General features: G+C 43.4%; 1 protein-coding gene across 4 annotated transcripts in view; it reads left to right on the forward strand.

The window, feature by feature from the left end:
• Positions 1-7,204: 7,204 nt before the first annotated feature.
• Positions 7,205-25,913, forward strand: part of ABCC4 (ATP binding cassette subfamily C member 4) — a 228,647-nt gene continuing 209,938 nt past the window's right edge. For 3 of the 4 annotated variants that reach the window (XM_045009864.1, XM_045009873.1, XM_045009883.1), the window contains exon 1: positions 7,237-7,278. Coding sequence is in view for 1 of the 4 variants with exons in the window: in XM_045009855.1 (XP_044865790.1) it covers positions 7,205-7,278 (74 nt within the window). In the remaining 3 variants the exon portion in view is untranslated. Of the gene's footprint in view, positions 7,279-25,913 lie in introns of all 4 variants that reach the window. The other variant, XM_045009855.1, reaches the window with a different exon arrangement.

Genomic DNA, 25,913 nt, shown 5'->3' on the forward strand with positions numbered 1-25,913 from the left:
CTCTGCCCAGTGATGAGCTGCCAAATTTTTAACAACGGGTTCCCTCCTCCCTCCAAAATTTTAACAACGGGTTCCCTCCTTCCCCCCCCTCCGTGGGGGGGGTGTCGTGCCCCATCCAACCCCTCATGTTCCTTAACACACACACTCCGCGACCCCTGACCCATCCCCCCCTTCCCTGTCCCCTGACTGCCCCTTGCCGCCCCACCCAACCCCTCCTCTCATTCTCAATGGCCCCCCAGAACTCCTACCCCATACAACTACCCCTTCTCTCTGTCCCTGAGTGCCCCCACCACCTCATCCAACCCTGCTCTTTCCTGACTGCTCCCCGGGACCCTTGCCCCCATTCAATCCCCCTGTTCCCTGCCCTCTGACTGCCCTGACCCCTATCCACCCCCCCACAACCCACCCCCTCCCTGCCCCCTTACCACACTGCCTGGGGACCGGGTCCACTCTGCCAGGACCACGACCGGCACCGCGGGGCCCGACTCCCCGGGCCGGCCCGGCACCGGGGCCCGGCCGCTCGGCCAGGCACCGGGGCCCGACTCGGAGCAGTGAACTGCGGCCAGTGGGAGCCATGATCGGCTGGACATGTGGACAGGGCAGGTAAACAAACCAGCCCATCCCGCCAGGGGCTTTCCCTACACAAGCGGCAACCCCAGTTTGAGAAACACTGCACTAGGTGAACTAGTACGATGACATAAACCCAAGCACTAGCAATATGGAGATGACACACAGCTCTATCTATCCTTCACCACATATAACTATACCATTATCACCAAGACAGCCTCGTAGTTGGACAAGGTCAGTTCATGGATGAAGAACAGCTGGTTGAAACTGAACCCAAGCAAGACAGAAGTAATGCTGGTGGAGAGATGAAGGCAGTTTGAAGAATGCAGTCATGATGTAGTCTCCTATGGTTGAAGGTACACACCCTCAATTAGTCTTTTCAGTCCACAGGTAGGAATGCTCCTGGTTGCTTCATGTAGCAGCATCTGTGAGTATACTGGAAAGGAGTAGGATGGAGGACAAGGAGTTGAGGATGGGGTGGATAGGGAGACTAAGATTGGATGAGGAGCCTAGAGAGGGATCCTGGGAGCTAATGGGGAAGGAGGGAAGAGACAGATTGGACGATGAGCCAGGAAGTGGGATTGGCTGGGCAAGGAGACTGGGTGTGGGGAGAGATTGGGACTCAGATGAGAAACTTGGAGGGTGAGACTAGGTTAATGAGACTGAGACTGGGATGAGAAGGAGTGGAGACTGGGACAGGATGGACAGGGAGAACTGACTGGGACAAGGAACTAGGAATGGGAAGAGACATGACTGGGACAGTTACAGATTGGAGGGGACAGGGAAGAAGAAGTCAAGTGGATACTAACAAAAGAATGCTTTTTCTGGTACAGCTTATACAGGTTCTCCAAACAAAATAAGCTACACTGGCAAAAGCACTTTTTGTTAGTACAACTTGCTAGTCTGCACTTGGGCTTTTGCTGGTGCAGAAATGTTGTTTAAAAAAATCAAACTGCTAACCAAAATTAGTATATTGGTGCAAGTTTCTAGTGTAGACCTGGCCTAATTCTGCCATTCCTTTGCAGTCATTTAAACAATGAGGGAAGGCTCAGATTTGCGTAATAACTGTGAGGGAAGGTGTTTCTACCCTCTCAGCTATACATAAAACTCTTTGGGACAGATCCTCAGCTGGTGTAAATCAGCGTAGTGCCATTAAAATCACTGATTTACATGAGCTGACGTGAAGACCCTTAGTTTTTACCAAGGCTTGGAAAACAGAATGAACGAAAGAGTACCAATCTATAAAAAGAAAATCCTTACTCTCTCCCTCCCTTGGGAAAAGTTTGTGCTTTTTATTTGTGTTATCTTTAAGGAAATCCTGGTGTAAACCTCTGGTAAACTTACCTGGATACAGTCACCAGAGAAGGGGACATTGGTAGATCAATGCCATCTCTGATTCAAAAGATTTTTCTTTAATATTTTGGGGTGGTTATTATTGATGCTTGTTTCTATTATTTTGTATTATTAAAATGAATACAACATATATTCTTGATACACAGTTACACAAGTATGTTGACAGTTAGTGGAGTTACTCTGGATTTCCACTAGTGTAACTGAGCATGTCTTCCTACGAACTACCAAGAGTGCATTCCAGGAAATTCTCACTTGAGAACAACAGTAACAACTGTGCTTGCAATGTGGCATTGGCATGTAGCATCTTATCTTGTTGTTTCAAATACAAGTGGGAGTCAGCCTCTCATGCAAAGGACAATATTCACTGGTTTTTTGGCTACCATGGTTCTTAGAAAAATTTTAGTGAATCTTTTAGACATAGTCTAGGTTGTTTTTTCATTGCTCAAATAGTCTCTCATATATTTCTTTCTCATGATCTTGGCAGTTTAAAGAACCCAACATGTCAATGATTCAGCTAATTTTCTGGTTCTGCCAACTTGTTCTAGAGGGAGAGAAAGATCATTGATAGCTCCACAGAAGAGAAATGAAAGAAGGAAAATCAGATTTGCGATTTACTAGACATTTCTCAAATTCTTAGATTCTCTACTGCCTGTCCCAGTCATCTTTGGACCAGCTAAACAAATAAACACAAGTGCAGAATCAATGAATTATTTTACATCCAATTGTTTTTTAAAATCTTAAGGTCTAAAGAATTGCCTCTCCCTGTGCAGTACTGCTAAAGGTATGGTAAGCTCAGATGCCAGAGCTGGATCCCCACATTATAAAAGAGGGGGCTGCTGGAAGGGCTTTCTCTGTGAGGGCTCTGAGGCCTGGTCTACACTGGGGGGGGGGGAAGCATCGATCTAAGTTACGCAACTTCAGCTACGTGAATAACGTAGCTGAAGTCGATGTACTTAGATCTACTTGGCATGGTGTCTTCACTGCGGTATGTCAACAGCTGATGCTCTCCCATCGACTCCGCCTGTGCCCCTCGCCCCGGTGGAGTACCGGAGTCGATGGGGGAGCGCTTGGCAGTTGATTTATCACGTCTTGATAAATCGACCCCTGCTGAATCGATTGCTGCCCGTCAATCCAGTGAGTAATGTAGACAAGACCTTACTCTGAAACTTGCTCTTCCCCCTGGTCCAAAATATCTTGAATCTGGTGACCTTCTGGGCACGCTGCAAAAGGTGCCTGTTCAAAAGGGCTTTTCGAGAGGGCTTCTCACAATGATGGAAGGATGGTAAAGAACTTCCTGTAAGTGGCAAAGTTCCTTTTTGAATAACTATTTTAATGCTGCTTGAGTTTTTTTGTGGTATTAATTATATTAGGGCTCTGAGAGCCTTTTATAGACATATTTTTATTATATTTTAAAACAAAAGAAATAAAAGGCACTAAAGTTAGGAGAGAGAGCAAAACCTGATGGTGCAGAACAAAACCTCGAGAGACTGAAAACAAAGAAAGAAGAGGGAGAAGGCATATGGATGAGTAATTTGTTGTGCTCACAGGAGCATGGGGACAGAGAAGAAGTTGATATATGTTTTGCATCTTAGAATCTGGGTTTATGAGGGTTTTCCTTTTAGCTGATCAATGATCTCTGAGTATGGCATGGGAAGGAAGAACAAATACTAGCTAAAGGATAGAAAAGAAACTTCTAAAGTTCTGTCAATGAGTGTGCGATTCCCATAAGCAATGTATCACACTGATGGTAAACTGAAGAGTCCCGTTTGTGGCACCTTCTAAAAGAGTTAAGATTTTTTTTATATCCATGTATGTGTGATAGTATGTAAAGGAAACTTTGCATCCTGCAGAGCCCCAGGGCTGTGGGTCAGAAGAGGGAATTTATGCCTTTATATGCTATTGGACGAATTTATATGTGCAAAACCCCCAAACGTTTCTAAAACTATTTCAGTTCTAATTAATACAGGAAAAGCAAGCTCTGGATTTCTTAGTAAATAGGATGAAAACATAAAACCTACTAAATCTCAAAAGAGGAGGGATATGCTATCCACTTGAATTGACAGTTCCTATTTACTGAGCATGGTGTGAAAAGTATGTTGCAGATCCATCTCTCCCAACCAGAGCTCACATTTTGTGCCTACTGCCTATTTAAGAAGATGGCAGAATATTGTGGCAGGGCCTTGGTGAATACTTACATACACAGTCTCCTGTCATTACCCAAAATGCCTTTTCAAACACATCTTTAAATTGTCTCTGGGTCACCCATATATTCCTGGTCCAAAGTCCTAACCATGGTAGACAATCAGTCCAAAACTCTACAAGAGCAACAGATGACACTTAATTCACTTCAGTATATCCAATCAGATAAAGCTACAACTTATTCTAGAAGCAAATACACTGGGAAAGTTGGAGATAGTCAGAATGCCTGAGTTTCCAGAAGAGAAAAGCTCCCAAGAAAATTAAAATAGGGACAGGTGAACCCATCTATTCACATTCAGCAAAAGAATTTTATAAGTAGTTCTACTTCACAGTAACTGATTTCACAGTGTCCAGTATTCAGTCAAGATTTGAACAGAGACTACAAAAATGTTTGAAATCTTGAAACTCTCAAACACTCCACATATAAGAGAAATGCAAGTTCAAGATGTGCTTTAGGTGTAAGGTTCTGATTTCAACCGTGACCGACGGATTACTCAGCTTCCTTTGTAAGCCAGCTGCCAACCAATGGAAAGATCATTACTCAGTGGAATGACAATAATCTACATCATGTGTGTTTTTTTTTAATAAAAAAATGAAAGTCACTTTCTGATATTGCATTGTTGCAAAAGACTCAAGCACTTCTGAATGACTGAAATTAACCAGAGAATATTTTTAATGCCATACTCACAATAAGAAAAATGGTGTGACAATTGTAATTCACAAGCAACTAGATTTTGCTATTTTGCCCCAGGAAAAGGATGAATATAGGTTAAGATTAAAATTTACATATCACTTTTGGTGATCTCACTCTTTTCTTAGCCACGTAAGCCTAATTCAAATAGCATTGAAGTCCATGGGAGTTGTATTGGCCCCTATAATAGCATTAACTTTTCTATTAATTGGACAAATTTGATCCTCTGAAAACAGTGGGTTGACCAATTTAATTGAAGGGCAGAATTTGCTTTGAATATTTGGGGAGATGATCTAAATACTTCAGATCCTATAATATAAATTTTTCTGAAATCAAAAATTAAAGTCATTTAATTACTTCAGCCCTCTATAACCAACAAGTAAGATTTCTCCTAAGATCCCAGGTGACAGACTGAAGTGGGACACAGCAGTACACTAAACTAGACCAACATTTTGCTGTCAGCCCCATCAGTTTCTACTGAATATGAGCTTACATTTGGAGAAACAGGATTTGTTAGCTTTACTGTTGTAAACCTTGCAAATGTGAATTGATGTAGTGTCTTCAATCTCCACAAAGACAGCCTGAACTGTCCTCTTTCATCTCAACAGTGTGGTATCTGGAAGCTATAATGATAGTTTAAATGGAAGCCTTACTAACTATTTCATTGCTGATCATTTTATCAGAAAAAGTCAGACATTATGGGATGGGCAGAACTTGCAGAGAGTACCATCTCAGTCTCCTTCCTCCTCCCCTGCAACAATCTAACTCTAGCAGAGCACTAAAAAATATAGCTAGGAAACAATCTCTGACCACTAGGGGGTGCTCTATATGACCTAGCAGATCTGGAAAAAGCCCTATGCTTTATTTAGATTTTTTTTATTTAGACAAGTATTCTCATGATTCTTTTCAGACTCCTCTCCCATATTTGTATCAATTTAAAAAATGTAGCTTTCTAACAATGTCTCTCTTTGTATCCGTTAGTGTACCTACTTTTCTCAGCAGCACCCCATTCATGGCCGGCCACAATAACTCTCAAAGCATTAGATATACCTAAGCCCCTTCATTTTCAGTTTCAACTGATTCTTACTGAAAAATTCCTGGGTATTTTAAAAAGTATTGTTCATTTTTTTCTGATTCACCCTACTTTTGTATCATTCAAATATATAAAAAATAACTTGTTTTATTAGGAAAATACAATACATTGCATGAGAAATATGTATGATGATAATATGTTAGTCTGTGTGTATATGCAAAGCTGCCTGTTGAAGTAAGGCTATGCATTAGTTTAGAAGATACACACAATAAACAAACAGACACATATGCTCTGAAGTGTGTGCACATCTGAACATACTGGTGACTATCACGCCCCCCATGTACACATTTCAAGCTGTTAGCAGATGACAGTTTAAAGATTCAACACTCTTCAATGGGAGGAAAAGGAAAATCTGTATTAGAATACATTTCAGAACAACAAGGAAGTATTCAAAAGTTTTATTAAAATAAAAACAGGAGAAAAGGATGAAGTTGAGTGTATGGCTGCAAATGCTGTGGCCCAATTATTAAAAATATTTATAAGTTAATAGTTCTAAGTCTGCAACAGTAAACTGTTTTTTCAAATGAAAAGCTTTATTTGGGGATTAGAGATATATTGTTTTCTTAAACTCATAGGTGGCATTGTGTTTTGAGTTCTGTTTTCGTTCCACAGCAAACCGCATTGATAGAATTCAAAGCATTAATCTATTGAATACTTCCCCGTCTTTCCATTCACCAAAAGAAAACCTGATATTTACCCAGAAAATTATTATTAATATTTTTTGCACTGATTTTCACCTGCTTTTGTTGTTGTGGCAATAAACACTGATAAATTCCTGGGAAAAATTAAATAAAATCAAAACTGAAAATGAAGGGCACTAGAAATACTATATATTGGTTATAAAAGCCATGGTGAGGATGAGTTGTTTCAAGAAGTTCTATTTGGCACAAGATCTTCTTCTTGATGTATTGAACTAGCCATTTTTGTTCTACCACCATGAAATCATTGACAAGGATTTGGAACACTTTCACTTGCAGGACAATCAATTTCAGTAATATCTAAGAACTCAAGACCGTGTTTTACTCATGCACAGTCAGGCTATGAAGTCTCCAGCCCGGGCGCTCACTAGCCCCGCGGCTGCCTACGGGCTCCGCCCAGGCTCCGGGCCGGCAGGAGGCGCCGGGGAGGGTGGCTGGTTTCCCGGAAGCGGCTCCAGCACTGTGCCGCTGAGCCGGGGAAGCAGCTGCTGCCCGGCAGCCCCACGCCTGTTGCACGCCGCGGGCCGGGCACGGGGCGACCGAGCCAGCGGCGGCGGCAGCAGCAGCAGCAGCAGGTGACAGAGCAGCGGCCGGGGCAGGGGGATGGAGGCGCCGCGGCGGGAGGAGAAGCCCAACCCCCTGCGGGCTGCCAACTTCTGCTCCCGGCTCTTCTTCTGGTGAGTCCCCCCCCGCGCCGTCCCCGGCCGGGCTGGCGCCGGCTCCCCACGGCGGGGCACCGCCGGGCTGCCGGGGCCGCGGGAGCGCGGAAAGGGGGTCGGAGCGAGCCCGCCCCGCGGCCAGGTTCAGCCTGGCGGTGCCTGCCCCCGTCCCGCGCCTCCTGGGGCGGCTCAGGCTGAGTGAGAGTCGCTGCTGCCGGGAATGCGGCGGCGGGGGGCTTTCGGTGCGAGCAGCCCGCTTCTCCTGAGAGGTGACCTGTTCCCGCCTTGCGCTGCCTGCTGCACCTGCGGGGCTGCTGCGCCGGGCTCCCCAGCCAACCCCCTACGAACCTCTTGTCGGGGGCAGCTGGTTTGAGAAGCCCCCCAGAGCACACAGCCGGGAGCAGGCTGTAAAGTAGAGCTGCCCCCTTGCCTGGTTCTGTTACCCATAGGGGCCTTGGAGCAGTGCCCATTTGTAAGTATCCCGTGTGGCTTGCTAGGCTGCTGTGGGGAAGGTCCTTGTTTACCGCTGATTCAAGCTCGGTTGCACTAGTCACTGTGTCATGTTGTTGTTTTCTGTAGTAATTTTCTACTTGTGTCAACACTTACCATTGTGTGAGCCACCTGTGCTTAGACTGGTTCTGACGCAAGTTGACTGAAATCATGCTATTTCTTCCTCTTACTTGGTGGATCAGAGGCAAGCCCTTCATAGGTCATTCTAAAGAATTCGACCCTATTTCTACCAAACTCCTGTTTGCTTAAATGAGATCCCTCAAGTAGTACCTGACACTCTGGGGAATCTCCCAAGGCAACAGTCATCCAGATTATTAGCTCACTGCTTCCTGCAGTATCATTCCTGACCATTGGCTGTACCGGCTATCCTTTTTGGGGTGGTAAAGGTTTTCACAGCGGGGTGAGATGGAGAGAAGAGCCCATAGAAATTACTATGTATTTGGGACCAGATTCTCCACTGCTTTTGCTCCTTTGCAAAGCTAGTGTAAAATTTGACCATTCTTATTTGGTAGCATTTTACAGTTATTTTTGCACAGATGTACGATTACTCAAGGTGTGCAAGCCAGTGGAGAATCAGTCTATTGTTTGCTGCATCCCCTTTTTTTTTAAATCAGTCTATCCTCCCATCTGTCTTCTCTCATTTTGTGGATCAGGATCTCAGCAGAGCTCAGATGGAAAGTTTCCCGGTAGGGTGACTAAAGGAGAAGGGAAGAGTAACACTTTCCCCCAATGCAGGCTTCACTTGTAGAGAAGGGGGGGCGGTGAGGGGAGAAGTGCTGGATTCTTTGTTTGGAGCTCTTGGGAACGCAGGATGAGTTTGAGTAATCAAACTTTAGCCTGATCTTGAAAACAGTTCTGAGCAGGTACAGAAATCTTTTTCTGAGGATGGAGGGATGAACAAACAAAAATGTACAAACCCGATGTTACTAGATTTGCCCGTTACTTTGGGGTATGCTCATTTATTAGGGCTATTCTTGTGTGGGGGAGGTGTTCTGTAATTCTATCAATGTGCTGCTTGTGTCACTTGTGTTCTCATACGGAGTTCTGTTTTTCCCTGCTGCATGTTCCCTCCCCATGAAGCTATCCTGCAGGACCTAGATTCCCCAGGGCTGGGTTTTTCCAGCCCCAGAATCGGACAGACAGACACAGGCACACACACACCGTCTGAGAGGACTGGTTCATCAGCACTCCCAAGCTGACCCTTTATATGTCCCTCTGCTCAGTAGGTTGGGTCGAGCAGCATTTCCAAGCTGTCACCCGCATATGCCCTGGGCACCGCACCGGAATAGAGTACACCTGAGCAGGTTGGGTTGAGCAGAACTTTCAATCTGCCACCCTCATATGCCCCTGGACTCAGCAGACTGGGTCGAGCAGCACTTCCAAGGTGCAACCCTCATATGTTCCAGGTTCACGTTACAATTGTTCTGGTAGCAACCCACTTGATGAGCAAACCCCACAGGATTTTTGGACGTTGCAGGGATCTTTAGCTTAGGTACAAGAAGCGTTGCTGCAGAGCGAATGAGAAAGTCAAAAAAAAAAAAAACCCACATGGGAGAGAGAGAGAAGCAACCAGCTTACCCATGAAAGTTATTTATTGCCAAGTAATAACCACAGGGGAGCCAAACAAACATAACAGGTATAATATTAAATCTAACTTAAATTTGATTATAAAAGTCAGGTTTAGAAAATTAAAACTGACCACACAAGTCAGGGTCAGAAGGCCATACCGAGAGAGAGAGCTGGGTTCTCACCACTCTGTGAAGCTTGAATCGATCGGGGTTCCCAGTGGTGGTGGTAGCGGAGGGTCTGGAGTGCTGGAGACAGGGAGAGCCCCCCAGCATGATCAGTCAGGAGAAGATGAAGTCCCAATGGAACTGATGCAGATGTTGCATCCAGGCATCAGAGCATTTACTTGAGCATGGGTAGGGGTTTGTGTAGGGAAACAATGGTTCAAGGGAGAACACTAGATTTGTTTATGGGTAAACTGATGGCTCAGGGGATTATACCAAAGTTGTTTTGTTCAGGCTAGACAATAAGAACTGATCATTCCTGGCTATGGGCAGTGTTCCTTGGAGGGAGCTCATGGTACAATTAGGCAGCTTCAGTATTTTGGATACCAATAAAGGATTTATTACTAGAATTGGTCTGATAACTACTGAGCTGGGTGAGAGCAGGTGTGGGTTCATTAACATCTGGAGCAGAGATACCCCATCATGCAGTGCTTGCCTGCTTTTCTGGTCCCAGTGTTTCATGCGGTTCTTGCCTTGGAATCTCTGTTCTCCATTCTGTATACTAATAGAGATGCCTCCCTGTCCCATCTTTAATGCAAATGAGGCTAGGGGAGTTTCCTTAATTCTGTCACCCTTGTCCCAGGGGTTTAGGTGTGTCTCTCCCTGCCTTTTCATTGCTTTTTGTACGTCTTTCTTCTGATCGGTTTTGGTTCAAGTAGAGGCTGGGGTGGGGAAGGTCTTTTGTGAATCAGAGAGGCTGATACTGTGCCTTGGTTCCCCAAGAACATAGAGCTGATTGGCTCTATGTTACCTAACATTATTTCAGTTGTTAAGGGGATGCTCTCAGGTCCTTATCTCTTCTATTAGATCATCTTTTGAGGGTGGAAGAGACAAGTTTGTGAGCTTCACAGAGCTCTTCTTCAGGTCTTGGAAAGGTAATCTGTGTGTCACAGCTAAATATAAAGTGAGACATAACATAAAGGGTTAACATGTTGCAAGAAACCTCTTCAAATGAAGTAGGCAAGTAACATCTCTGCAGTCATAGGACAAAGGAGAATTAGTATGTTACAAATTGTTGAAATGAGCCATAAACCTAGAGTCTCTGAGACCATGGTTTTTAGTGACTGACTTGTCTGTTTTCATAGTTCAACCTTGGAGTAATTAAAAAAAATACATGATTTAGAAAAATGTTTTTGTTGTTTGTTCTTTGTAATGCATGGGAAGGTAAAATATGTACCCCAGGCTCCAGAACTAGAACTCATGGGGAGAGATTAGGGAAAGTGGAGTAGAAAGGAGGCATACATCTTCTACTGCAGTAATCTCAGGTGCAGTGGGGGTATTACTGCTCATTTCACCAGAAAAGCTCCCCTGGTAGGGAAATCCTTCACTCTGCATAGGGAAGCATGCAGCATTCATTAGCTTACTCCTTGGCTCCTCCTGTCTTAAAGCCTCTTTAGGGTCTTGCAGCCTCACTATCCTGGGCCTCATCAGGGTGGATTTGATTGATCAAATTGATTTAAATCACTAGTCAGGAAGACTCGATTTAATCATGGATTTCTACATAAAAGTGCATTCTTGTTGGCTGTTATAACCTTAATACATATTCTTCACAACTCAGAGCTGGATGTAGGTTTCATTCTTAGAAGGTATACACTATACATTTTTAAACTGATTTATTTTGAAAACTTTTCAGATTAGTTTTACGGCTATATCAGAAAATGAATGATTGTTTGGTTATTTCATTTACCAAAGGTAATTGAAGCAGATATTTATGAAGTCATTGGGAGGTGAACTATCTTCAGTTCAAGAGGTTAATCATTAATGTTTGGAGGATTTTATATAAAATGAGAACATCACCAGACACACACTTAAATTGTTTTATTTAACTAAAACAATGTTAAGTATTCTGGATTTTTTTTCTTCAACAGCAAGCATATAATATTTTAACAAAACAAGCATATGAATTTTTGAATTTAGTTAAACATTCACATTTTTTAAAATCAGGTTTGTTTTTGTTAAAATTGTTTTTAACTAATATAGTTAAATGAAATTAAAAAAAATTAAAATCGACTATGTCATCCAGATCAACATGAGAAACTTAAAATATTGGCTTCCGTAGCTAACTCAGTCATCTTTACCTTCATTTTCCTGTTTGTTGTTAATCTGGAAAAGAAAAAACAGCTTTCCTACTTTTTCAGGTCCCAAACGATTTCTCAATTTGGAATGAATTAGTCTAAAGGAAGAAAATATTCTTTCTACACTGGCAGAAGAAGCTACTGCTGTTAAAAGTGAGATCACTTCAACAGTCTCTGAATCCAAGTGCTTAAGTGACTTCCACCAGTTCACTGGTGTGACTTTCTTTAAAACATCATCAGCAAACATATATTTCTTGAATGGTTCACCCTTAGCTCTGAAGTTTATTATAGTTGGCATTATGGAGATTGCTGGATGTCTATGTCATAGCCAACTCCTCTTCATCAACCGTTAAGGTTTGACCCTGGTACCAAGTATTGGGAATATTTGCAAAAAAATGAGCTGGAGATAGTGCTTGTCCCATTTGTTTTTTTAATGCTTGTAATTTAACTCTGTCATTGCATATTTCTCTATTTAAGATCTCACTCAGTTCCTTCCGAATTTCAACAGCATCAGCAATAAAACAGCTATTTCCCTGCATTTTGTTCAAGGCTACAGAAATAAGCTTCAGGGTACTCAGCATGTGTTCAACATTTCTCTGTAGCCCAATGTTGAGAACTTTGGCTGTGACAGTGCTATCTGTTTTTTCATGATTTTTTTCACAAACTGTCATCAGATTAGGCCAGTTCTTGATATAGTGCTCAAAATAGTCCACTACTGAGTTCTGTCGCACATCTTGTGGGAGAGTTAGCTTATTTCTTCCCACTTTTTTCAAAGCAGCTGCTGCAAAGTGGTGGTTATGGAAGTATTTTGCAATTTCAACAACATTAGCCTTTATTTCTGGAACACTGAAGTCTTTGGCTAGGAGGTGCATCAAATGGGCACTGCAACCATATGTTGTTAGCTTGGGACTCTTCTAAATTTCTTCTAATCTTGGTTACATTTGCAGCATTGTCTGTGGCCAAAATGCATACTAGACATTTGATTTTTTTCCCCACAGTTTGTTATAGCTTTTACTGCTACTTCTTGTAAGTATTCTGCTGTTGTGAATTTCCTGATGTATCAATTGTTTGTAAGGAAGACATTCCCTTCTTCTGTTGTGACACAAGCACATACAACAAGATCATTGTGGACATTGCTTCGCCCATCAAGACTCAGGTTAACAATTTCACCCTCTAGACATTTTGCACACTGCTCAATTTCTCTTTCATACCTTTTATCCAGCAATTTGCCTGTGACATCTGCTCTGTTGGGTGGACTGTATCCTGGTCTTAATGACTGAACCATGTTAATGAAGTGTGGGTTCTCAATCATACGGAAAGGAGAGTTTGTTGCATAAACAATCTGGGCAATTTTTTCATCAATTACCTCTTTTTGTAATCTTCTGGTTCTTATCACAAATGTGTGTGTGTTTTTTTTTCTGGAAGATAGAGATTTTTTTTCTTTTTGCTACAGATGATATACTGTGGTTATGTTACATACATGATGTGACTGAAACACTATCATTGGCAGATAACTCTGAAACTATAGAAAATAATGGTGATCTTGAAGGTGGATAGTCTTCAGAATCTTGTATGTTGAGGATGGATTCTCCTAAACAAAATAAGTCAATACAGAAGCCCCTGGAACCCCATAAGATTGGGTCCCTAATCCATGAATTTAAACATTGTATGAATATATTGTCTCATACTATAGAATTAGAATTTATAATCCCTCTTTCATCATGATAGCTTTGAGCTATAATGTATCTTAATTAAAACTATGTTTAAATAGGTTTTTTTCCTCAAAAAGCATTTTATACAAAAAAAAAATTGGATTATTTATTTATTTATTTTTTAAAATCATTGATTTTTTTTCCACCCTGGGCCTCATTCATATATGTAGGCAGTGAATCAAGCTGCAGAAGCAAGGGTTCCCTGTTCTGTAGATGTGGAGGCTTTTTCTGTCTCATTTTGTTAACCTACATATGTTTAGGTGGAGGAGGAAGAATGCAATGTATGGATTTTTAACCTGACTTAAAATGTGTCCATTTTTAAAGTGCTCCTTAAAACTTGAGAATTTTAAAAAATCTTTATGTTGTTTTCCCAAGCTTAGGAAGTGGAATAAATAAACAACGAGTAATTTTTTACTTTGTTTAAGGACTAAAATATAGACACTTGTTCTTCAATGTGATGCAGATAGACTCCTGCATTCAGGCAGAGCCTTGTTGATTTCATTGGTGGTCCCTGGGCACACAGAAGCCCTCTCATCTATATCATATGGCGAATCATGGCCATATGTTTAAAGTGAATTTAACTTCTAAATTTTTATATAGAGGCACAAAGCTGCAATGTTTGTGTTTTAAATAAAAACATAACAGTTCTCACTAAATTAAAAATATCTCCCTATGTATTTTGTTTTGTAACATTTCTCCCCTCTACCCTCCTAAAAAAATCTTCACGTTTTAGGCCTTATCTACTGAACATTGTCTCTTTAGGTCACTTCATTTGTCCTGTACTGTATGCACTTCATGTCTGATTATCAATAACATTACTTTATTCTTACTGAACTATGCAGGGGAAAAGCTGTTACTGTCTGTTTTCTCAGTGGAAAACTCACCTGTAGTGATGGCTTTAGTAGAGTAAACTGAGTATCATGGAGCTATATCTTTTAGCAAACTGGCACATAATTTATATATGTGTTAATCCCAGAAAAGGATAAAAATGCGTTTAATATATTTTTTAAAAAACTCACTTCAAGAATTTTACATTTCTGTGTACATCCGCCCACTCACCCCTTCCTGAAAGCTCTCTGTAGATGATTGAAGAACACTCCATTGAAATGGTGGTTTCATATAGCATATTCTGAGCTGCTTTCAAATTGGAAGCAGGAAAAAAAGCTGGAGGAGGAAGACTGGAGGGAATAGAATCATCTCCCTCCTCCTTGTAACAACTTTGTATGTACTTGAAAACTGTTATGTTTCTTCTCAGTCTTTTCTTTTGCAGACTAAACAAACCCAATTTTTTCAATCTTCCCTCATAGGTCATGTTTTCTAGACCTTTAGACTATTAAAACTTCCTTTTTATGTAGCATATGATCCAGGTGTGGAATTCACTAATGCAGGAAGTTATCAAGATGTACATAATGTAACAGAATTTTTAAAAGACTGGATAGTCTTTTTTGGACATAAGCTAGAACACTATGATTAGGGAAATCCACCTTGTTATTCAGAGCATCAGCTGAATCCACAGTAAGAAATTTGAGAGAGGAATTATGAGCATTATGAGTTTTTAATTCCTTTGGAGAATTAGGTACTGCCAAGGCCATAGACAGGATACCTTCCTGGATCATCTGTTGATATTGTACCATAGGTCAATTCCTACTATAATGTTAAAACAGGTGACTAATTCCATACTCACTGAGCTGGAAACTTGCTATAAGGCAGGGGTCGGCAACCTTTCAGAAGTGGTGTGCCAAGTCTTCATTTATTCATGGTAATTTAAGGTTTCGCGTGTCAATAATACATTTTACATTTACAAGGGCCGGCAGATGGAACCCCAGGCCGGCAGTGGGCTCAGTGGGCTGAGTGGGCTGCTGCCGGTCTGGGGTTCCGTCCGCCGGTCCCTGCCAGCCGGGATCCTGGCCGCTGGCCCCGCTCAGCCCGCTGCTGGCCCGGGGTTCCTTCCATCCAGGCTGGCAGCGGTCTGAGCGGGACCGGTGGCTGGGACCCCAAGTTGGCAGCGGGCTGAGCAGTTCAGCCCACTGCAGGTCTGGGGTTCTGGCCCCTGCCAGCCGGGATCCCGGCCGCTGGCCCTGATCAGCCCACTGCCGGCCCGGAGTTCTGTCCATCCAGGCCGGCAGTGGGCTGAGCGGGGCGACGGTAGGGACCCCAGGCTGGCAGCCGTGTGCCACAGTAAATCAGCCCGCATGCCGCCTTTGGCACGCATGCCGTAGGTTGCCGACCCCTGCTGTTTGGGTGCAGCAGAGTCAGATACTTTATTCTGTTTAGCAGCTACAACAGGGAGAGAGTGCACTAGGACATAGGGTCTCCCCTTCCTAGACAGGTCTCTCTCTCAACAGGTAAACAATTACAGCAGCATTTATACTTTTGTTACAGACAATAATAAGCAACAGCTGCATTTTGTTTATACATAGGTCATCCTGATATCTTGTTTTTCTCACTTCTGAGAGACGCCAGTCTATCTACACGTTATCTACACAAGGTCAAAACAACTTCTCACCCAGTTCTTTTCCATTCGCCTCACACAATCCTCACTTCTACAAATCTTACGTTATTAGGGTTACAGTTAGCCTAACTCTTGCTAACAAAGACTGTCATGCATTAAGTTCCCCTACAAATCCCTGTCAGTTCTTTCTGTACTTCCACAGATGGATGAAAGAATTAGGCATGTTTTAGTCTAGAGCAGTGGTTCTCAAAGCTGGTCCGCCGCTTGTTCAGGAAAAGCCCTGGTGGGCCGGGCTGGTTTATTTACCTGCCACATCCGCAGGTTCGGCTGATCGCAGCTCCCACTGGCAGTGGTTTGCCGCTCCAGGCTAATGGGGGCTGCAGGAAGTGGCGTGGGCCAAGGGATGTGCTGGGTAGTTCACACAGCCCCCAATGGCCTGGAACGGCAAACAGCGGACCGGCTTTGAGAACCACTGCTCTAGAGAATAAAAGCCTGAGGGTGAACATAAGTCTTCAAAGATGTAAAAGGTTGTTATAAAGAGGATGGTGATCATTGTTTGTGAAGTCCACCAAAGATAGGACAAGATGTAATGGAATTAGTTTGCAGCAATGGAGATTTAGGTTAGATGTTAGGGAAAAAAAACTATTTATGAGGGTAGATAACCTTTGGAATAGATTCCTAAGGGAGGCTGTGGAATCCTCATCAGGTATTTAAGAACAGGTTAGACAAACACCAATCAGGGATGGTCTAGGTATACTTGGCAGAGCCGGCTCCAGGCACCAGCTTATCAAGCACCAGCAGGTGCTTTGGGCGGCAACTCTGGAGAGGGGCGGCACTTTCACCTATTCGGCGGCAATTCGGCGGAGGGTCCCTCACTCCCGCTTGGAGCAAAGGACCTCCCGCTGAATTGCTGCAGATCGCGATCGCGGCTTTTTTTTTTTTTTTTTGGCTGCTTGGTGCGGCCAAACCCCTGGAGCCCTGATACTTGGTCCTGCCTTAGCGTGAAAGGATGGATAGATAACCTCTTGAGGTCCCTTCCAGTTGTGATTGGTAATGATTAAGGCTGCAAGTTTGTCTGGGAGGCCGTGGATTCAGTAAGGCACACTTGTAAACAAACTAGGGAAATATGACCTTCCTGGGACCTCCAGGACTTTAGTAGCTGCAGTGGCTGGTGCAGCTGGCTCCAGGGCCACCCCAGCTGCTCGGGCAGCACTGGGGCAAGCCTCACTGGCTGCTGCTCTGGCGGCCCCGGGCAACTGGTCCCGGGCGCTGACCCAGAGCAGCGGTCTGGGAGCATCAGCGGCGCCCCAGGCCGCCTCCGCTCAGAGGAGCAGTGGTGGTGGGGCCCTGGACTGCTCCTTGCCTGGAGCAGCGGCGGCAGGGGCCCGGGCCATTCCCCTGAGGAGCAGCAGTGGCAGCAGGGCCCTGGGCTGCCCCCCACCCCAGGAGCAGCATCGTCCTCTGGAGCATCCCTCCTCCCCCACTCAGCACCTAAGATTTAGTTAAGGGTATTTTTAGTAAAAGTCACATGACTGTTTGGTTATTGCCCGCAACCTGTTCGTGATTTTTACTAAAAATACCCACAATTAAATCGTAGCCTTAGTAATGATATGTATTCAGCTCTTGTATAGCACTTTTCGATCTGATGATAGTGCTATTGGCTTACCAAGGAAGTCATTTAAGGTGAGCGACTATCTACTTCTAGATTTTAGTAATCCTTTTCAGTAGTCTTAGTCAAGATGTCACTGGAGAAGACTCACTACTAGATTAGGGGAAGACAGGCATTTTGGGTCTGTTTTTTTTTTCTTGCACCTTGGGTAGTCATTTGCACCTGTGCAACTAAGGGTTGTAGTATTTTACACCTATTTTGCACAGGTTTCGATAACTATATGCTATTTTTTCATAGATTTTTAAGGCCAGACTGGACAATTAGACCATTTAGTCTGACCTTCTATATATAACAGACCATTACATTTCACCCAATTACCTGCCAACTGAGCCCAGTAATTTGTGTTTGACTAAAGCAGGTATTCCAGAAAGGCATGTAGTCTTGATTTGAAGATATCAACAGGTGGAGAATCTACCACTTCTCTTGGTAGTTTGTTCCACTGGTTAGTTACCCTTACTGCTAAAAAATTTTTAATTTCTCATTTGAATTTGTCTGTCTTGTGGTAAAAGTCAAATGCCTTACAAAAGTTTTTTTGCCTCTACACAATCAAACTTGTAATCTATTCAAAGAATTAAATCAGGTTTGCTTGACAAGGCCTATTTTGCATAAAACAATGTTGACTGGCATTAATTATATTCCTATCCTTTCATTGTTTATCAGTTGAATCCCCTATCAGCTCTTCCATTATTTTGCCTGAGTTAAATGGCAGACTAATGGGCCAGTATGAGACAATAGAGAATCAGGGTCCTTTGTGCATGTGTTGTCTATAGTCTCTAAATATTTACCATCACACGTGAGCATTTATTAGGTTTAGAGGTTCAAGTTGAAATAGGGTGACCAGACGTCCTGATAAAATCAGGACTGTCCCAATTTTAAGGAGTTTGTCCCGCGTCTCGACCAGAGTACGGTCGGGATGCCATTTGTCCTGATATTTTGTTTCCTGGTCTTCAGCAGCAATTCGGAGGAGAGCCCTTCAGTCGTGGATGGTCTTCGGCGGTATTTCAGCGGCGGGTGCTTCTGTCTTTGGCGGCAAGGTTTATTACCCGCCGCTGAAATACCACTGAAGACTGTCCGCGACTGAAGGGCTCTCTGCCAAATTGCTGCCGAACTCCCAGATGGGTGATGTAAAAATAAATAAATAAATAAATGCCCCCTTTCCCCCGCCTCCCGTGGCGGTCCTGATATTTTCTCCTTAACATCTGGTCACCCTAAGTTGAAATATCTGCAGAACTCCTCAAAGAGGGGCTCTGCATAATGTAATGCAATTTGGGTATGAGCTATCAAAGTCAAGCTGTGATTTAGAATGTCAGATTAAAATATTAGCCATTCTTGGGCTATCAAGTTTGCAATGAAGAAAGGATTCTGTTTTTAAAAAAAATGCATTTAAGCCCCAAATATTGAGAGACAGCGATGAGGTAGTTGCTCAAATAACTGTGGTCCCAATTACTTCAATAATGGTGAGGTGGTCTGCATAGAGCCTACATCAGGACTGGGGTCTTTGTACATCATAAACAGAAGCAGTTTTTTCTAAGATCAAAAGGAGGTTGAGCTAATAGGCTTTTTGTAATAGATAAAAAGGCAACCTCCTTGTTTGCCAGAAATATAACACTGTGCTATATTCAAAGTTTATTGATTCAACAATCACATGACAAACTGCTCATTTTAAATTTTTTTCTGAATCTGTTTATTACAAGGTACTTAGCAACAAGAATAGTCCTTTTATAATAACTTAGTCTCTTTCGTAATACAGTTTTGTGTGGTAGAGGGTAGCCAAATAAACATTACAGTCTACAAGCACACACCTTTGTCACTAGGTCTGCTGGCATTTTCCCCATTTTCTCTGTATGGCAAAAACCTTTATGGGGATATGGCTCATATGCATTTGCACAGTTTAGAACTAATCAAATAAGCGAAAGATTTTTTGCCTTTGAAGTGTCCCAGGTGGCGCAGACTAACCAAAAAATTCTCAGAGATTACATCCTTCACCCCATCCCCCTCCCCCCCCAAATCTCCACAAAAATTGAAAACTATAGCTACAGTGTGCTGCCTGTTCCTGGTCATTCTGTTTGTAAATCGTACCTTTGCCCCTTTGCTTCCTCCACTTTGAGAAATTCCCACGGTATGTCTGGAAAGAAAGAGGGGAGAGAACAAAGTCAAATGTGGGTGGGTGGCAGAGGGAATGTTCTCCTAATTCTGTCCACAGTCTACACTCCAGTCACTTGTTAAGACAAAGCGCGATGCAAAGTGCAAAATTAAGACAAAGTGTGATGCTATTGCAGTAGATTGTACAGATCTCCATATTATGGTTGGCCGTCTCTTTTCTGCATGCTTTAATTATCAATGAAATAATTCATATTTAAATTACCACTCTTAGGCTTCAGCATCAACAGCTCCTTTCACAGATTAAGGCCAGATGGCATCATTATGATCATCTAGTCTGACCTCCAGCACAACACAGGAAATATAATTTCATACAGTATTACCTGCATCAAGCCCAATACTTCTGTCTGAGCAATAGCATATCTTTTAGAAAGACTTTCAGTCCTGATTCAGGTGCTAGAGAATCCACCTTGTCCCTATGTTAAGTTGTTCCAGTAATTACTCTCACTATGAAAATTTTGCATTTTATTTCTAGTCTGACTGGCAGCTTGCAACCACTAGATTTTGTTGTGACGTTGCAGTCTATATGATTTCATAAAAAATTGATAATGAGTGAATATAATGTAACTGGAATATGCTTCATGCAAAAGGTCTCTTGTAAGGTATCATTACAAAACTTATTGTCTACTGAGTGTGGTCATCCTATTTGTATAAAGGTATAACTCTTGTATCTGAAACTAGAAATATGAAATATATCTCTGAGGGCCTATTGTAATTATGCAAAGTGTGGGCCATTAATGGTGGTTTGGAATCTTAATGGCTCTCATCAACAGAACAATTGACTGGATGGCTCTGTTTTCAGGCAAGCCTTCCTGTGAGTCAGGCTGGGAGGAATGAAGGTTTGGGGTCTTACAGTGATGTGATTATGTCACATGAACTGTCATCCATCTTTAACCTGGTCCTTTTCCAGTGTAGGGGGAGGGGGGCGGTGGAAACCCAGAGGAACAAAGGATTCCCACCTTATGCAAAAGATATATAAATGGGTGGAACAGAACAGAGATGAGCCATCATGAAGAATCTCCTAGCTACCACCTGAGCTGGAACAAGAGCTGTACCAGGGGAAAGAATTGTGTCCAAGCCTGGAAGGTATCCAGTCTGAGGAAAAAACTTACTGAAACATCTCTAAGGGTGAGATTATCTGTATTCAGTTTGAATAGACATAGATTGGTGCAATTTATTTTATTTTGCTTGGTGACTTACTTTGTTCTGTCTGTTACTACTTGGAACCACTTAAATCCTACTTTCTGTATTTAATAAAATCACTTTTTACTTATTAATTAACTCAGAGTATGTATTAATACCTGGGGGAGCAAACAACTGTGCATATCTCTCTGTCAGTGTTATAGAGCGCAAACAATTTATGGGTTTATCCTGCATAAGCTTTATACAGGGTAAAACGGATTTATTTGGGTTTAGACCCCATTGGGAGTTGGGCATCTGGGTGTTAAAGACAAGCACGCTTCTGTTAGCTGCTTTCAGGTAAACCTGCAGTTTTGGGACAAGTAATTGAGACCCTGGGTCTTTGCTGGAGCAGACGGGAGTGTCTGGCTCAGCAAGACAGGGTGCTGGAGTCCTGAGCTGGCAGGGAAAACAGGAGCAGAGGTAGTCTGGGCACATCAGGTGGCAGCACCCAAGTTGGGTTCTGTGATCCAACCCGTCACACTTGTTATGCCTTTTTCTGCTAGATTAAAGAGCTGTCTACTGTTAGAAATCTCTTCCTCGTGTAGGTACTTGTAGACTGTGATGAAATCACCTCTTAACCTTCTCTTGGATAAACTAAATATATTGCACTTAAGTATCTCATTGTAAGGTATATTTTTCCAGACTGCAAATCATTCTTGTAGCTCATTTCTGAATCCTTTCATATTGTTCAACATCCTTTTTGAAGTGTGGATCTTGGAACGTGACACAATGTTCCAGTTAATGATCTCAATAACACCACATATAGAGGTAATACTCCATCCCTACTCAATATTCCTGTGTTCTAAGGGTTGTGTTGTCTCTCTTAACTGCAGCATTGCACTTGGAGCTCATGCTCAGCTGGTTATTTGCTGTTACTGCCAAGTTCTTTTCAGTGTCACTGCATTCCAGGTTACTCCATCTGTGTAACCTATATTCTTTGTTCCTAGATGTCTGACCTTGCATTTGGCTGAATTAAAACCCATGTTGTTCATATAAGACCACTTTACAGACCAGTCTAGATCGCTTGGGATAACTGACCTATTCCCATCATTATTTACCACTCCACCAATTTTTGTGCCATGTACAAACTTTACTAGCAATGATTTTATATTTTCTTCCAGATCACTGATAAAGATATAAAACAGAACACCCTGAAATGAATAGAGGCGGGTTTCACCTCTCAGGGTTATGATTTCAGGCAGTTTGTAGATTCAGGCAAATAACACTGCATTGTTTTACCCCTTGTTCACATTCTGAACCCCCACCCCTAAATGAAAGCTGTGATTCAGGAACACAAACTGAGGTCACCAAGCTGCTGCAAGAAGGTGTAATTTGACCCATGGAAAAGGGACAGAATGTTATGGAGGGCTTGAAGGTTTTGGATTTCTGAGTGGAGGGTAAGGCAGTTGAAATAACTTCTAACACAGGGGTCAGCAACCTTTCAGAAGTGCTGTGCCCAGTCTTCATTTATTCACTCTAATTTAAGGTTTTGCGTGCCAGTAATACATTTTAATGTTTTTAGAAGGTCTCTTTCTATAAGTCTATAATATATAACTAAACTATTGTTGTATGTAAAGTAAATAAGGTTTTTAAAACGTTTAAGAAGCTTCATTTAAAATTAAATTAAAATGCAGAGCCCCCTGGACCGGTGGCCAGGACCTGGGCAGTGTTGAATGCTGCTGAAAATCAGCTTGCGTTCTGCCTTTGGCATGCGTGCCATAGGTTGCCCACCCCTGTTCTAACATTTCGCTCTGCATGTGCAGCCATTTTGATATTGTAGAGCATACGAGGGGGAGGGGTTTGCCAGGGTAATGGTACCTCACAATTGGGGAGTAACATGGAAATCACTGGCTATGTTACTTCTGCTCAACACCACTAAGTGATAGTGCTCAGCAGATTAGAGGATCAGGCCCTATTGTGGAACAGCCATGGACAAAATAATTGTTTCTAAGGCTTCAGAGGTATTTCAGCCTGGCACTGTAACTGCAAGTCCAAAGGGCACTGCTGAGTCTCAAAGGCTTTAAAATACAAAGTTTTACACTGAATGTAATAACCTCTTTTGTACTGCCAGCAAAAAGCAAATCTATTTTTTCAAGCCCCAAGGGATTCTTTAAACAGAGTGCAGTAAATAGGAACAAGTGGCAGCCAAACTACAAACCACAAGAGTTTTTATAACAAATGACATAGCTCATTCCATTTACTGTGTTAATTGTTGATAGTTTCTGTGGTGGGGGATGTGGGATAAAAAATAAAGTTATGAAAGAGATGAGGTGAGCCTATTAAAGAAAACTACAAGGGAATAATAATAAAAAAAAAGGAATGTTACAGGTTACTTACTGAGAATTCACACACTTTATTGTATGTAAGAACAATAAAGTTGTAGTTTCTGTCAATACTTCTGGGGATAAAAACAACCAAATGGTAAATAACACTAGATTTTTCCAAACTGGGCCAGACCATTGATTCAATAAATGAATAAAGGAATAGTCAGTAAAAGAAAGCATGCAGGCACTTGAAGTAGAAGGTAATAGAACCACACAAAGAACAAATAATGCCAGAAAACTTTACTGCTTTTTGTAATCAAATTACAAAGCTGATAATTAAAGGGCACACAATGCATTTTGTATATTTAGCTCAGTATTTAAGGCAGTGCCTTAAGAAACTACTTGGGAAAAAAAATCTGAGTGCAAGGGAAAAATTGGGGTAAACAAAATTGTTTCTGCCCAACTCCTGAAAAACAGCTGGACACTGAGTATAAACAGATGATTCCTGTAAAGTGATTTAGAAATAGGCTTAAGGAGAATTGGAAAAACGTAGTTTCCAAAGCCATCTGCATGAGGAATTAGTTTGTGGAAACATACAGGATGTGGCTTTTGTTAGGTATTTTAGCCCCACAGGCAGTAACATCTCTGTAATTTGAAAATAAAGAGCATGGAAACAGAAGAATCGCCATATTGGATCAGAAGAGTGGTCAGATTAGTCTGATATCAGGGCGCTCACTAGCTATAGGCAAACTGAGCAGTTGCATAGGATAGCAGATTTGGCCTAGCCACTTCTTCGTCATGAGTGAGGGGCAGCCAGGCTAAATCTGCCACCCTAGGCCTGTGAGGAGGCGGGCAGCATGCTGAAGTTTTGCCTAGGGCATCAGAATGTCTTGAGCAGCCTCTGTCTAGTATCTGTCTTAGTGACAAAGTCCAGGGGTGAAATCTTGGCCCTACTGAAATCAGTGGGAGCAGGATTTCACCTCAGATGTTTCAGAGGAAGGTGCAAGAATCGTTGTAGTGGACAGTTATAGAATAATCTGCTAAGGGGAATTTCTTCTTAAACAGGCAGTTAGTAGTTTACATCCCTCTCTCTTTTTTTATACTATCTAATGTAACAATGGATGTCCTTATTATTCATATAAATATCTACTATTCTTTTGAATCCTGCTAAATGCTTGGTTTCAGTGATATTTTGTGGCAGTGAATTCCACAGGCTAATTATGCATGTAATAACAAATCCTTTATGCAATTTCTGGAAAACGCTGCAGACTTCTCCTACAAAGTGAAAACCGTTTTTAAATACTAGCAGTTGTTGAGCACAATATAACAGATACTCACTGTCCAAGAGGTGTATTGATCCACCATCCCCAGATTGAGGGACGATGCAAGTGATTCATTGCCAGTTCAGTCTTGCTGTAATAAGTTATTTCCAGTCAGGGAAGAAATGCCTTTTGGAACACTGTCAAACCTCAGAATAGCAGGGCTTTGTGATTTAGGAGATAGGATCCTGTTCTTCTGTGTAGAAGACACCTGGCTTGACAGTGTTGATTCCAAAAACCATAGCAGGGACCTGATTCTTCTTCTTCTTCTTCGAGTGATTGCTCCTATGCATTCCATGTAGGTGTGCGTGCCGCGCGTGCACGGCTCTTCGGAACATTTTTACCCTAGCAACTCCGGCGGGCCGGCTGGGCGCCCCCTGGAGTGGCGCCGCCATGGCGCTGAATATATACCCCAGCCGGCCCGTCTGCTCCTCAGTTCCTTCTTACCGCCCGTGACGGCCAGTTGGAACAGTGGAGTGCTCCTTTACCTCCACAGCCTTAGCGTTTCTCCATTTCCTACGTGTACATAGTTGGTTAAGTTAGTTTAGTTGTTAGATTAGTTGAATAAGTTTAGTTAGATATAGTATAGTAAGGGAATTAGGGGGTGTTAGCCCCTCTTCTTCCACAACCGGTGCGGGCTCATGCCCAAGGCACCGGGGTTTAAGCCCTGTGCGGCTTGCCAGCGGCACATGCCTGTCGGGGACCCGCACGACTCCTGCCTGCGCTGCCTCGGGGAGACCCATCGTCCAGTAAGTGTCCCATCTGCACGGCGTTTAAGCCAAGAACTAGAAAGGAGCAGGACACTCGCCTAAAGCAGCTCCTTATGGAGGCGACACTTCAACCTCCCGCGCCGACCCCGGCGGCACCGAAATCGTCATCGGCGCGCAGCGCACCGGCAGCCCTGAGCCGCTCCGGTACCGAGACTGCTCAAGCTCCGCAGCCGGCACCGGCGTCCCGGCACCGTTCCCTCTCTCCAGCGAGGAAACGGAAGACGGCGCAGACGGCTTCTAAGCCGCATGGTACGGGACCGCTTGCCCAGCCACCACCGGCGCCTCTGGTACCGACTGCGGCGGTGCACAAACCGTGCACGGTACCGTCGACTCCAGCGCCGCAAGAGCCGTTGAGTCCGGTACCACCCTGCTCCCCGGTGCCAACCGCGGTTGAGATGCAGCTCCCGTCCACGCCTGAGACATTCTTGACGGCGAGAGAGCTCATCGAGCTCACAGAGGCACCGAGCCTCCGGCCCCCGGCACCGCCGGTGCGGGCCGTTCACTCAGCGGGCAAGCCGGCGATGATGCGGCCGCCTCCCCCTGACGGATGAGATAGACGTCGGTCCCGGTCCCGCTCCTGGTCCCGCAGACGGTCACCGCCACGCCGTTCCAGATCTCGGCACCGTTCACCATCGCGGTACCGCTCCCCGTCTCGGCACCGGTCGCAGTCCCGGTACCGCTCAACATCGCGGTACCGGTCGCACTCCTGGAGACGCTCCCGGTCGCCCGACCGTTGGTACCGAGGGAGGT

Source organism: Mauremys mutica, chromosome 1 (genome assembly GCF_020497125.1).
Source record: "Mauremys mutica isolate MM-2020 ecotype Southern chromosome 1, ASM2049712v1, whole genome shotgun sequence".
Classification (NCBI taxonomy): Eukaryota; Metazoa; Chordata; order Testudines; family Geoemydidae; genus Mauremys; species Mauremys mutica.